The 14,956-nt window shown below is 46.4% G+C and overlaps 1 protein-coding gene across 3 annotated transcripts in view; it reads left to right on the top strand.

Moving 5' to 3' along the window:
* RGS3 (regulator of G protein signaling 3) overlaps positions 1–14,956 on the top strand; it is a 945,383-nt gene that overhangs the window by 483,579 nt on the left and 446,848 nt on the right. For all 3 annotated transcript variants that reach the window (XM_078642175.1, XM_078642174.1, XM_078642173.1), the window contains one exon: positions 3,546–3,882. In XM_078642175.1, the coding sequence (XP_078498301.1) occupies positions 3,546–3,882 (337 nt within the window). The remainder of the gene's footprint in view (positions 1–3,545; positions 3,883–14,956) is intronic.

Raw genomic sequence — 14,956 nt, 5'->3', positions numbered from 1 at the left:
ATTCTGTATTATTCTGCCTGATCACTACGACGATGTGTTTTACCTGTATTATTGACTTACCTGACTATATATGCACACATCTATCTGTAATATCTGCATATTGATGTACCTGTTTTACTTTACTCCCTAATGATTTGAGTTTCACTCTCTTGTTGGTATGCCCTGCTTTGTAAAGCGCTCTGATATCTGCAAAGATCTTGTTCGCGCTATATAAAACTTTCAAAATAAAAATAAATAAAAAATAAATAAAATAAATGACCTGCACCACCGGCACAGAGGCCCATTCAATCTTAATCTAGTCTCCTACCAAAAGAGGAGAATGCAAAGGTAAACCATGTTGAAGGCGGCAAGCATTTATAGGAGAAACGGGCTCTAACTCTGTCCGTTGTTCCTTGCGGAGAGTAGTAGTTTCCTAATTTTCATTCTCATTTAATTTCAAGTCACTTTTAGTACCTCTCTAGGTTCTCACCCCTGACTGAAAGATTCTGAGGAGGCTATTTGACTTCTATCCCCTCTGTACCAAAATGACTAACTAATAAATCGTTATTATGGGCGTTGTGTTTGCCAAAAGGCATCCTGAGGCCAGTGCAGTGCTGTCTTTGTCTTGTGACAGAACATTGGTGGATGTTTGATTGATGTTGGTGGATTCACGAAATTGAGCTGGGAGGTATTCATCTCAATAACCTTTCCTAGAGAAGACAGATTTGCATTATGGTAAATAACTGGCATGCCTATAATCAAAGATTATTTTTTTTAAGGGATGTAGCTTAGGTGTTCTCTAAGATCTTAAGCTCCGCGCTTTCGGGGAAGGAAGCATCATTAATGGTGAAATGGACAAGAATATCTACACACCCCTGGAGATCGAGATGGAACACAAGACCTAGATCTGCTAGGGACACAGAGTGTTTTATCTGGGTCAGAAATGTTGTCCCTCAAATATATAAAGGAGGCATATAAAGGAGGCATTGTTCTCTAAATGTACAAGATTCTGGTAAACAGGAATGAAGAGCTTTCACATTTTTATGAATATTTAAAATGTGAACCGAGGAGATTGATTTGGTTTATGAACGTCATTCAGTTAAAACTGGATTCGAAATGTAAATATTCTGACGGATGCTTCTAACCTCTGATTTCTCACCTTGTGAATATCCCTCAGGCGCCAGACTGGAACTGGAAATTTCTAAGTAGTGCTCCTGCTTGCCAGCAGGTGCTTATGTGTGACTCTACTTCAAAGTGTTCTGCTCCAGAAGTGACAGGTGGTGACTAATATAAGCACCACCCCGGCGCACTGACCTTAATAGTTTTCTTTCTCTGCCTTCAGGCTAGTACCCAAAGCTCCGCTCCTCCCATTTCCTCACTTGTGAAGAGATATTTTTCTAATTCAAAATTTTTCCAGGGAGCAAGCGATGTCAGCCCTTGAAACGATGGGGTTTAGGCCTTTAGATCTACTAACGTCATGTCCAGAGTTCCTCAAAGATCTGCGTTATCACTGGTACTCTTAAACACATAACTGACCCCTCTCAACGTGATTCCTGTAAGGTAGGATATCGTGTATGCAGATGCCATAGAGCAACATCTTTAGCTTGATAACATTGACATCCCATTGAAACCTGCACATGGCCTATCCCAAACCCAGCACTTCATTCACGAAAACTGGTTAAGCTAGCATGGAGAGAAACCAGTTATTCATCTCCCAGGGATGGTAATTCCTCCAAACCTGCGTTTTGCCCTGCCCAGTTATTTTTGGGCTCATCTGAAAAACACAGTGTTGAAAGTGGTAATAAGCTTTCATTCACATCCCAAATAAACGCAGTCCGTATATCTGCTTTCTACCACGTATATCTTCTAACATGTTTTATACTCTTTCTTCTCCCTCAGAAAATTGCTATAATCCATGCAGTCATTGTCTCCTGTCTGGATTATTGCAATAGACTCTACATTTGTATGTTTAATAGATGAAATTCCTGAGTCCAGAATCTTGCTGCTCTTGTTCTGCTCGGGTTGAATTATGACCAGATGGCACTGGCTCTGAAGTTGCTCTACTGGTTGCAGCAAAGGACAGAACAATCTTTAAATCTCTTTGTTGCATCCAAAAAATGCTATTGAATGCTCAGCAGTTTTCTTGGCAAAGTTGTCCATCCTTTACCACCCATCAAGCATCTTGCGATCTGTAAGTCAAAAATTGCTGTTTGGTTGTTCCACTAGAAGAAATCTGTAGGTAGTTTGATGGTCTTGAATCATCTCTATGAAACTCGTTCCGAGTGCATCGAAGACTGAGAAGCCTAGATTCAGAAGGTTGTTAAAATTCCACGTATTTAGGGAGATGTATGGGTAGCCTTTACTCATGCACCTGGTGCTGCTGTCATCTAATGTGACCCAAACCTCCTGGTTATGAGTTTAAACCAGGCTCTGTGCACCTTCAGGGTACCGTTCTTAGAGTGAGACTTTACTAACATTTCTAAGGTTTTATCATCTTGTTTGTAAGTAGACAGTCATTGTTTTTTTTATGTCTACGGCAGTGATTATTAACCTGTGGTCTGGGGACTCCTGTGGGTCTGGCAGGGCTACGCTAGGGGTCCTCGACTGCTTAGAAAAGTAATAATAGTATCAGATTCATAAAATGTATATAAATAAAAAAGAAACGTAAAATTAGAGGCTAAAAATTAAGTAGGTATCCTCAGATGTATTTGTGGGAGGAGTGCAAGTGCATCAAACAAAATATAAATAATATGGATGATGAGCAGCCTCAATTGAATTTAGAAAAGCTCCAACCTTCACATTACAATTAAAATGTTGATTTTTTTTTAAATGTATTAGCACTGTTTGTGAATTAAATACAATATTTCATAATTTGTGTATTTGTTTGATGAATTCTTGCTCCTGTATTTGTTATTATTGTTTAGCAGCTCAAATCATTGAAAATGCTTAGGCTGGGGATCCCGACTTCTAGTAATGACTTGAGGGGTCCCCAGATTCCATTCATGATTTTAGAAGGAGAGGGGGTCCTTGGGTTCGACTCAAATAGTGATTAAGTGGGGGTCCACAGCAATGAAAAGGTTAAGAACCATTGGCTACGGTATACCTTAATTGACCACCACGATACATTTGTCCTACAGGCTCAAACTCCTGCAAAGTGGTTCTGTGCACTTTTCAAAACCCCCTAGATAAAACGTAATCACCCCCTGAACAACATCTGACTTGAAATAAACAAGGATACAATTTAGAAGCCTCTCTACAGCTGCTGTGAACTACTATCATCATACCAAACCTCACTACCACTTGCTGGACATGGCTAAGTCTTGTATGTTAATGAATAAATGTGACTTTTAGCGCCGCTCTCCGCAGTGACGCTTCTCCACACTGTAAATCAAGGGACATCGTCCGACTTTAAAAGCTTGTGTTCCACTTTCAAAGTGTTTGCAGACCCTTCTGTGCACTTGCCTTACTTGTTGTATAGTTATTTCACAGTACTGCTTAGCTGACTGTGAGTCATTGGCGTTGTTGCAGAGTACTGTTGGTGTTTCACGGTGTGCGTTGTTTTTCAGGAAGTGCCACGGGGAAATCACTCTGTTAGTGTGGAGAATTGTACCACGGGCCAAGCCCGGCATCGAGAACATGGTCCGAAGGTCGTCCTGCAAATCCACGTTCGACCTGCAGCCACCTCATAAACGTGAGAAAAACAGCGCCATCCCAGCGCGCGCGGCGCAGCGTCAGAGCTGCCACATACTCTTCGACGGGACCGAAGGGGGGCTGCTGAACAGCTGGGAGAGACGCCGAGAGCCGGACAAGAAAGGCCTGCACTCTGTCCCCACGCTGTCGCACACGTCATCATCAGGGGACAAAAACTACATCATCCTAGCGCCTCTCAATCCTGGAAGTCAGGTAAAGCACCCTGTTATTTAACTGACTGTAAATTGTGTTTTATTGGCAAATAAGACAAATCAGTGGGTTAGTGCAACTGCTGCAGAGTGTAATCTCCAATGTGCAGTTTGCAGGTTTGAATTTCAGTTGGGCTGGCTCATTTGTATTTCTGTGGTCACTATAATAGTCACAGGCACCTAGAACTTAGATAATTCTTGCACTTTATTTGCAGTACTGCCAAGCCACAAGGTTACTGCAGCAAGCATAGCTCGTGTATCCTGTTCTCACCTACACTTACTGGTAGGGAGGCAGGTACTTTACAGATCAATTTAATTCCTAATGGATTTCGGACGTCCAAATAAGTCTGCAATATTGAACCTATTTGTTTTTCAAGGAGTCAGACTTTCACAGGAGTGACCAGGAATGTGATCAGTTGGGCCCTACCCTCAGATTTGTTATTTTGATCCCCTTTTGAATCCCATATAAACGTTTGTATTTGTAAGGCCTTCGCCTTTTCAGAGTTAGTTGACTTTGTATTCGTTTAATTATCTATCAGAGGAAGAAGACTTGATTTTGGGGTTTCGAAGCAGTGGGTTCCGCTTCATGAAATGAAATGAAATGAAAATGTGACTTGTAGAGCGCTACAGTTGCCCTGAGGCGTCCAGGCGCTAAAATCAGATGGAGCCCTCTTGAGGTTACTTTATTAGGCATTAAACAGCAGGGTTTTTAGCTGTTTGCGAAAGGTAGTCAGATTGGGGTTGTTCCTCAGCTGCAGAGGGAGGGAGTTCCAGAGTTTGGAAACATTATACGAGAAGGAGCGTCCTCCCGCTCTGGCTCTGCGAATTCTGGGGATCTCGGCCAGGGATGCTGTAGAAGAGCGGAGGGATTTATTAGGCCTGTAGGGAGAAATCAGGGGCCGGTTGATGTCTGGGCCCGTTTCCCAGAAAGTCTGGTGGGCAATGCAGAGCGATGTGAATTTTACTCTGTCCCTGACAGGTAACCAGTGCAGGGTCTTTAAGCTGGTTCTCACTGAGGTCCTCCGGGGGATGTCCAGCAGCGCTCTGGCAGCACAATTCTGGGTGCGTTGGAGCTTCTGTAGGGTGTAATCCGGGGCTCCCAGGTATAGGGCGTTATTAAAATCCAAACGGGATTGGATAAGGCCCTGTATAATTATCTGTTTGGCCTCGAAGCAGAGGAGGGGAAGGACTTTCTTGATCACTCTAAGGAGGCCAAAGCAGGTGGCTGAGATCTTAGTGGCCTGTGTGTTGAGGCTCAGAGACTTGTCAAGCCAGACCCCTAAGCTTTTGATGTTGTCTCTGGGGGGTGGGGCCACTCCCATGCTTGATGGCCAGATCGGCTCTATGGAGACGGGGGAGGCTGTGCCCAGGATCATCAGCTCAGTTTTATCGTCGTTCAACTTTAGGCATGAGCTCATCATCCACTTCTTTACGTCCTCCAGACAAGCCACTAGGTCTGGTGGCGCCTGGAGGCCGCTCTTCTCTGCCAGGGAGACCACCAGCTGGGTGTCGTCCGCATAGGAGATGATCTTTACACCATGCGGACGAACAACCTCAGCCAGTGGCCTCATGTAAGCGTTGAAGAGCGTAGGGCTTAAGGATGAGGATGTTCAACCTTATTATTGTAACCTGGTGCTTAGGGATGGGTTTTGTGACACCTCTTTTAGCATTGAGTGACTAAATACTGACTCTGCACGCTTTTCCCCCTCCTGAGGCGGAAGCCGGGAGGTCTCTTGCCTATCCTCTGTGTTTTTATTGTTTTAATTGCAGCATCTTGCATTTTGCACTTCGCCTCACCTGAGCTGAATAGGTGGGATTTTTATTGTACATTTGTGCTTTGGACCACCCAGCGCTCGTTGCGCTTCAAGTCTCCCTCTCACCCCCTCCCCTCTTGCACCGGACCTGCTCTCGGCTGAGTATCGACGCCGAGGGCAGAGCACCGGTTTTTGGCCGCCATCTTGGGTAGGGTTGGGTTTACTGACGCGATTTCAGCGTCATAAAAGGGACGAGAGGGCGAGTGCAGGTAATTCTGACTCTGCACGCTTTTCCCCCTCCTGAGGCGGAAGCCGGGAGGTCTCTTGCCTATCCTCTGTGTTTTTATTGTTTTAATTGCAGCATCTTGCATTTTGCACTTCGCCTCACCTGAGCTGAATAGGTGGGATTTTTATTGTACATTTGTGCTTTGGACCACCCAGCGCTCGTTGCGCTTCAAGTCTCCCTCTCACCCCCTCCCCTCTTGCACCGGACCTGCTCTCGGCTGAGTATCGACGCCGAGGGCAGAGCACCGGTTTTTGGCCGCCATCTTGGGTAGGGTTGGGTTTACTGACGCGATTTCAGCGTCATAAAAGGGACGAGAGGGCGAGTGCAGGTAATTCTGACTCTGCACGCTTTTCCCCCTCCTGAGGCGGAAGCCGGGAGGTCTCTTGCCTATCCTCTGTGTTTTTATTGTTTTAATTGCAGCATCTTGCATTTTGCACTTCGCCTCACCTGAGCTGAATAGGTGGGATTTTTATTGTACATTTGTGCTTTGGACCACCCAGCGCTCGTTGCGCTTCAAGTCTCCCTCTCACCCCCTCCCCTCTTGCACCGGACCTGCTCTCGGCTGAGTATCGACGCCGAGGGCAGAGCACCGGTTTTTGGCCGCCATCTTGGGTAGGGTTGGGTTTACTGACGCGATTTCAGCGTCATAAAAGGGACGAGAGGGCGAGTGCAGGTAATTCTGACTCTGCACGCTTTTCCCCCTCCTGAGGCGGAAGCCGGGAGGTCTCTTGCCTATCCTCTGTGTTTTTATTGTTTTAATTGCAGCATCTTGCATTTTGCACTTCGCCTCACCTGAGCTGAATAGGTGGGATTTTTATTGTACATTTGTGCTTTGGACCACCCAGCGCTCGTTGCGCTTCAAGTCTCCCTCTCACCCCCTCCCCTCTTGCACCGGACCTGCTCTCGGCTGAGTATCGACGCCGAGGGCAGAGCACCGGTTTTTGGCCGCCATCTTGGGTAGGGTTGGGTTTACTGACGCGATTTCAGCGTCATAAAAGGGACGAGAGGGCGAGTGCAGGTAATTCTGACTCTGCACGCTTTTCCCCCTCCTGAGGCGGAAGCCGGGAGGTCTCTTGCCTATCCTCTGTGTTTTTATTGTTTTAATTGCAGCATCTTGCATTTTGCACTTCGCCTCACCTGAGCTGAATAGGTGGGATTTTTATTGTACATTTGTGCTTTGGACCACCCAGCGCTCGTTGCGCTTCAAGTCTCCCTCTCACCCCCTCCCCTCTTGCACCGGACCTGCTCTCGGCTGAGTATCGACGCCGAGGGCAGAGCACCGGTTTTTGGCCGCCATCTTGGGTAGGGTTGGGTTTACTGACGCGATTTCAGCGTCATAAAAGGGACGAGAGGGCGAGTGCAGGTAATTCTGACTCTGCACGCTTTTCCCCCTCCTGAGGCGGAAGCCGGGAGGTCTCTTGCCTATCCTCTGTGTTTTTATTGTTTTAATTGCAGCATCTTGCATTTTGCACTTCGCCTCACCTGAGCTGAATAGGTGGGATTTTTATTGTACATTTGTGCTTTGGACCACCCAGCGCTCGTTGCGCTTCAAGTCTCCCTCTCACCCCCTCCCCTCTTGCACCGGACCTGCTCTCGGCTGAGTATCGACGCCGAGGGCAGAGCACCGGTTTTTGGCCGCCATCTTGGGTAGGGTTGGGTTTACTGACGCGATTTCAGCGTCATAAAAACGGGCAGGGATGACTCCGCGCAGCGGACGCGATCAGCGGTCGCGCCGGATCTGCGCCGGATCTGCGCCGGAGTCGTGCCAGAGTCCTGCCCGTCTGCGCCCGTCCGCGACACGGCAGCGGTCGGCACGGCGGCAGGCTCTGTACTTAGGCGTATGTACTCTGCTGAGGATCTACTCTCATTGAACCCTAATATCGCCACTTGTCGGTATGTGTTCCCCGGCCGCTTTAAAGGTAAATGCTGCTGCCCAGGTTGCGGTTGGTATCCTAACATTTACCGGGCTTCTGAGGGTTCCCGGCCATCTCTGTCTAAACAGTTTAAGTGCTTACTACTTAACACCCGTTCATTGCATAGGCACGCCTTGGACATATTTGAGCTACTTACCTCTGAGAAACCACTCTGTCTCATGCTCACAGAAACATGGCTCTGCGATTCGTCTAATCCTGACATCGCGGTAGCCTTCCCGCCAGAATATATTGTTTACAGACAGGATAGGACAGTGGGAAAAGGTGGTGGTGTTGCACTTGCAGTCCTAAAATCTTTTGCCTGCTCAATAATTCCATCTCTGTCTATTCCTGGCTGCGAATCCCTCGCCTTCTCCATTGTACTCTCCCCGCATCAATCTTTTACTGGGCTTCTTGTTTATAGACCTCCGGGTCTGCGGGGTTCCTTCTTTGAGGACCTTCAATCGGTTATCACTTCTCTCTGCTTGAAGGTGGAAAACTGCATAATGTTAGGGGATTTTAACATCCATATGGACGTCGAGTCTGATAGTGAAGCGACTAAAATCATGGACATTACTGCTCCTCTTGGCCTAATTCCTCACATCTCAAGTGCAACGCATAACAAGGGTCACACGCTTGATCAAGTGTTTTCCACCTTTCCCCTTGTTATGTCCCAGCCCACCCCTGTTCTCTGGTCTGACCACACATTGATCAGTTTTTTGATCCAGGGCAGAAGTAAAACTACTTATACTAACTCAGACCACCACAGACATCCCAGAAGACCCCTACATAAAATTACTCCTGAGAATCTGGCTCAAACGCTCCAGGATTATCCCTGTATCCAATCCGGCCATCTGGAGAGGGACCTTGAAACCTTCCACGAATGGTTAACGGATAGGCTTGATGATCTCGCGCCTCTCTCCACCCCTTCCTCATCCGTCAAGCGTAGTTCGGCCCCTTGGTTCTCTAAATCACTTGCTCTAGCACGCCGTAATTGTAAGGTAGCCGAAAGACTCTGGCGGAAGCATTATGATCTAGAAACTAAGTTTGCTTATAAACTAGCTATTAAATCCTACCATTCTGATATTCTTGAGGCCAAAAAAAACTATTTTTCAGATAGAATCGAGGCTGCGGCAAACTCCAGTAAAGAAATTTTTTCCATTGTTAAAGAATTTACCTCTCCTAAATCGAGCATAGTCCAGCACAAGTTCTCTGAACCCTGGGTTAGGGAGATGGCCATTTTCTTTAACACTAAAATCAAATTGATTCAAGAATCCTTTCCATCTGCTGTTCCAACTGCTTTAATGTATGAATCTAATTTGATGTCCTCATCCCCTGACCCCTGCCCCACTCTATCGGAGTTTCCTCCCTTACTGGAATCCAATTTTTTGGATCTTTTACCCAAAATCAAATCTGGCTCCCCGCTTGACCCTTGTCCGGCGAGCTTTCTAGCTAGGAATGCCTTGACCCTGAATCCCATAATCTCCCCCATTCTCAACCTTTCTCTGTCCAGCGGCACTGTTCCACCTGCCTGGAAGAAGGCTATGGTTGTTCCCCTTTTAAAAAAAACAGGCCTCGATCCAGAGATACATGCCAACTATAGGCCCATATCTCTCCTACCCACCCTGGCTAAGATCGTCGAGAAGCACGTTCACCTTGTGCTGTCTTCCTTCCTTGAAGATCATGGGTTACTCCACTCCACCCAATCTGGCTTCCGCTCCAATCTGAGTACTGAGACCGCTCTTTTGGAAGTTAGCGAAGCCATCAAGGAAGTCCTCGACGCAGGCGGAAGAGCAATGCTGGTGATGTTGGACTTGTCGGCGGCCTTCGACACCGTCCCGCATGAGGCCCTCTTGAGAAGACTTCACGAGATCGGTCTCAGAGGGACGGTGTTGAGCTGGCTGAGATCTTTCCTAGCGGGTCGCCGTCAAGTGGTCTGGGCCCCCCCGTACTCTGCTGAAGTTCCGCCCATGGATGTCGGAGTCCCGCAAGGGTCGGTGTTGAGCCCGACCCTTTTTAACATCTTCATGACTCCATTGGCGGCGCTGGCGGAGTCAATGGGTGCCCAGATCATATCATACGCTGACGACACCCAGCTACTCTTCACCTGCAAGAAGGGCACGGAGTTTGACGGGGAGAGCATCCGTGGTTGCCTTGGGGCTGTCTTCAACTGGTTTCAGCGAAGCAGCCTCAAATGCAACCCTGACAAATCTGAGGTGCTCTTCTTCGGATGTCCGGCAGAGCCGCCCTGGCAGGAATGGTGGCCAGTGAGCATGTCCCCCCCTTCCTCCTCTTCTTCGGTTGCAAAAAACCTGGGGGTTAAAATTGATAACACCCTTGCTTTGAAAACGCAGATCACAGGCCTCACAGGTACCTGTTTCGGTCTGCTAAAAATGATTCGTAAATTCCTTCCTATGCTCCCCGCTGCCCATAGGAAGTTGACAGTACAAGCTCTGATCTGTTCCAGGCTTGACTATTCTAACATCCTCTACCTGGGCTTGCCGGATTATCTTTTGCACAAACTCCAGGTTGTGCAAAACTCTGCGGCTAGAGCCATCTTCGGCCTACCCCGGCAAGCCAGAGCCTCTGAGTTGCTAGTCTCCCTGCACTGGCTTCCGATTAAAAAACGAATCATATTCAAAGCTCTTACACTGGCCCACAAGGCACTCCATCTGGTAGGGGCTTCTTACATTAGGAAACGGCTTTCCTTTTACAAGCCCACCAGATCTCTCCGGTCGGAAAATCTTGGCTTGGCAATGGTGCCTCCCATTAAGAAAGCCAGAATCGGTGGACGTTCCTTTAAACATCATGCCCCCAGACTATGGAACTCTCTTCCCGTTGGTCTCCGCCACATCTCCAATTTGTTCGCCTTTAGAAAGGCCCTGAAAACGTGGCTTTTTAATCAATAATACTGTTATGTCTGTTATCCTTCTTTTTTTCAGTAATGGGTCAGAAAGCGCCGGGACACTCCTTGGAGTAGCCGTGCGCTATATAAGTCACCCATTAACATAACATAACATAACAAATATAACTGCAGAACGCACAACGGAAGGAAATAGCAGCCCAGCCCTCAGTGACCTCAGTGCTGCCCGAGTGCGCGTCGGACTCCGCAGCCTCGGCATTGGAGGGTCGGAGGCTCTGGAAAGTGGGCTGCTTCGATGTAGGAAACAGAGACGCGGATTTCTTTTGCACATCAACATCAGGGAATCAGGGTGTACCCTTTACTTAAACAAGGGTCTTGGTAACCAGTTAACGAAAGCACATTAATTTGCTCTTTGGGCATTTACAATAATTATCGTACACTGCTACAACAATCACTAACGGGACCACTCATGCTACTAGAAACACAAAATATCTTAAACAACAATTTGTGAGCGAAAAACAAACAGACTGTAAAACAACACATAAAGTATTTGAGTGATTGATTTTTTTCATTTACGTATGCAAACAATAATTCCTACAGTTCAAAAGACTCAACCCATGTACAAAACCCACCCATCACCCTTTATAAACTAGAAAAACCAGCAAAATATATAGAATAGCACAAAGAATATCAAGGTGTTAAAACAAATTAGGGAAGACAGATCATTGAGTGCGTGAAGCGAGTAAATCCAAGGTCTACTATTTCTAATTCCTTCTGACTGCTGCCCTTCAGGTTATTGCAGTTGCTTAATCCATTCCCTACAATGTCGCAGTATGTATGGCTATTTGACATGCCCAAGGGGCAATTCATTGTGTTTTTGCAGGCATATTTCTGGCAGTCAGTGGTACAAGCTGTAGCACAGGTGACATTGTATATACATAGCGCATTCATACCAATGGTATGGCACCACAGCACTCTCCCTTACCTGTTTCACCGTAGCAGCCCTGTCTAGCATGCATGGTCCGGAGGGTGTAAGTTTGTAAAGCGAAGTGTATGGTAATGTGTATGTGGGCTGATCCAGCCATGTTGCTTCAGACTCGGCCTTGGGCGTGAGTCTGTCAGTGAGTCAGAATAATATAAGGTTGATAGCAGGGCTTTAAGTTGAATGAAAAAACTGGGGGGTCTCTCTCAAAGGAGTGTGGCCAATGTAATTAAGGGCATGGCTTAAAAACACGTAAGCTAAAAATCTGTACTTAGCACAGTGTGCTGCCCGATTTGTATTTTGCGGTTTGTCATTCCATCCAGATATATGATACAAGTAATATCATACCTACAAGAAGTAAGGGATTATTGGCTTTGCCAATGGTTGTTAGTGGCATATGATAAATAAGCAGCAACTATGTCTTGTTGTGTATAATATTGAAAAAAGCTTCTGCTTAAATCCCTTGTGACACCACAACGATGTTGCTGCTCCTGAGTTTCAGAAAGAGAAGGAAATCCAGGGAGAAAATGACTCTCTTTAAAGGATTTCCCTTCCCCTACAACGTTCACCTGGCATGACCTCATGCCGTAACTTCTACGCTAGTGAGAAGTGAGCACACGCCAATGATGTGCCGGAAAAAACGGACCACAAACCAAGCCCGATAGAGACCTGTGTCGAGGCCGCCTTTAAAAAACTGCAGGTGCTCAGCACCGGTGAGACCCAGACCACTTAAAACCCTGGTTGATAGGTTACTCTTGTGTAGTATCCTCATGTTATGTCTTTTTGTTCCCCTTCACCTTGTAACTATACTCTGTGTAGAATGTTAGTGTGATTGACATGAGTGGAATGCTTGGGTGCCTGGTGTGTGTGTTGTCATTTGGAAGATGGGCTGAGCAGCTAGCAGGCTGCTTCTGGTGGGGCTCGCTGTAACTACTTCTTAAGGACTTAATAAACTTCATGGAACTCTACTGGGCTATGTCTACTATGTCACCTGAACACGTGGGGCCAGCCCACTACATTTTGGCAACGATCTTGATGGGATTTATATTTGCTCAACGTGCCCTCCAAAAAGAAATTCAGTTAAAGCTGTTGGGTAAAAGAAGTAAGGAAGTTGGAAAAGGAAACCAGAAACAAGAGAAGTTCAAATTGTATAAGAGAAGTTCAAATTGTACAAGCACGCCTCACTGCCCCACCAGTGTCAACCACACCGGACAGCCCCAGCTCAGGCGTGCTGTGCTCTGATGCTTGACTTTCTTCACCTTGCATTGCGTCATCAAAGCCGCCTACATCCTGCTGGAGTTTTTTTTAACACTACATGAAGCGTATACAGCACATAAAAGTCAAGTAAACAGTGGCTGTCTAGGTATGTGACTTCAGTGCGAAGTAAAGTATTTTCGTTTAACAAAATGCTGTTCGTGTGCAAACTTCACTATTGTGACTTTCATCTAGCCACTGTCTCGTCTAAGTGTGGTTTTGTAAAGTGACAGCGCAGGACTCATCATGCTCAACTGCTGCGAGTTTACTTTATTTGGTCCTGTCCCCTTGATGTATGGTTTTTCCAACGAGTACCAGCTGAACGCGATTTGGGATGGTTTTGGTCTACCTGCCCCGCAAGAGGAGGCCATCGGGGTGAGGAATATTCATGTCTTATTTTGTCATTATAAGTATGTTGACTCCCCTACAGTGAGGCCGGTAAAAACTGTGGCCGGTAAAAACTGTCACGTGGCGTTTCAAAACTTGAAAGTCAGCGCGTGCTCACCTTCTGCACCTCTGGCGATAGTCTATGACGGACCTGCAATTCTGGTCTTTGTTGCGAACAAGCCTCTTTGCGCAGGACTGTGGGCGCACGCACACACCATGAGCCACCCTGTGCTGGAGTGCTCAGGGAGTTTGTTCCCTTGTTATGCTTGGTATGGGTTTTTGTCCCATTTCCACGTTATTAGTGATATTACACGTTTGATGTTAACCTTTACACCATGTGGGTTATGGGGTGTTGCCCCATTTACATATTTCGTGATACATCCTTACTTTTGGGTGTGCCGTTTTTGATTGTTAGTCCCACTTACACGTTTTGACGTCAAGTTGTCGTTTTGTGTGTAAGTCGCCCTGCGCTTCACATTAAAATTTTGTGTGCAAGTCGCCCTGTGCTTCACATTGTCATGTTGTGCGTAAGTCGCCCTGCGCTTTACGTTGTCATGTTGTGTGTAATTGGCCCTGTGCTTCCCGTTGTCATATTGTGTGTAAGTCACCCTGCGCTTCACATTGTCATGTTGTGTGTACGCCTCCCCGCGCTTCGCGATATCATGTTATGTGTAAGTCGCCCTGCGCCTCACCCTCTGCTTTTACGTCGTCATTTTGTGTGTAAGTCACCCTGTGCTTCACGTCGACGTATTGTGTGCGTGTGCCACACTCTGCTGCTCCTGGGTTGTTTTCTCATGCTGCACATGTCCTTGGGTGTTAGTCCCATATGATACTAGTTATTACACTGCATATGTATTTGTGTTGCAAATGTATCACTATATATCGTGGGGTGCACACGTTGGGAGTGTGCCCACTACTCGGGTGATAGGTCGCTCACTGGTGTGAGTTGCATCACAGTTTTAAATACTTACCTTTCCATTCTTTTTATTCATTATTAAGGGAGGAGGATGGTGTTAGCGTGTTTCTATCATTCTTCTTTCCTCCTTTGTTTGTCTGTTTTCCCTTATGTGATGTGGTTCTGCCACTCATCCTAGGGTTCATGGACTTTTATCTTTATTGTTTATTCCTGTGTATAGTTGTATTTCATTTTTATTATAGCCTTATTTGTTTTTCATTTTGAGAAGAAGAGGATAATGTAGTATCCTCATGTTATGTCTTTATGTTCCCCATCACCTTGTAACTAGCTGCTCACCCAGTGTGAGTATTCCTTGTAGAATGTTAGTGTGATTGACATGAGTGGAATGCTTGGGTGCCTGGTGTGTTAGTGTTGTCAGTTGGAAGATGGGCTGAGCAGCTAGCAGGCTGCTCCTGGTGGGGCTCGCTGTAACTATTACTTAAGGACTTAATAAACTACATGAAACTCTACTCGGCTACGTCTACTATATCACTTGAACACTTGGGGCCAGCCCACTACATCTTGTTAATACCTTATCTAGTGTAACCATTCGGGAAGAGTTTGTTTTAAAGTGTGACTTACATGCAAAGCAGTGTTTCTGGTGCATGATGGCTGCTGTGATGCTCCAAGTTGTTGTTGATCCAGACTTGGCGCTGCATGTTAGTTTAGTGATGCAGAAGACTGTGA

Source organism: Lissotriton helveticus, chromosome 5_1 (assembly GCF_964261635.1).
Source record: "Lissotriton helveticus chromosome 5_1, aLisHel1.1, whole genome shotgun sequence".
Classification (NCBI taxonomy): Eukaryota; Metazoa; Chordata; class Amphibia; order Caudata; family Salamandridae; genus Lissotriton; species Lissotriton helveticus.
Note: the sequence above shows the minus strand (reverse complement) of the source record. Positions and strands in the feature narration are given on the sequence as shown.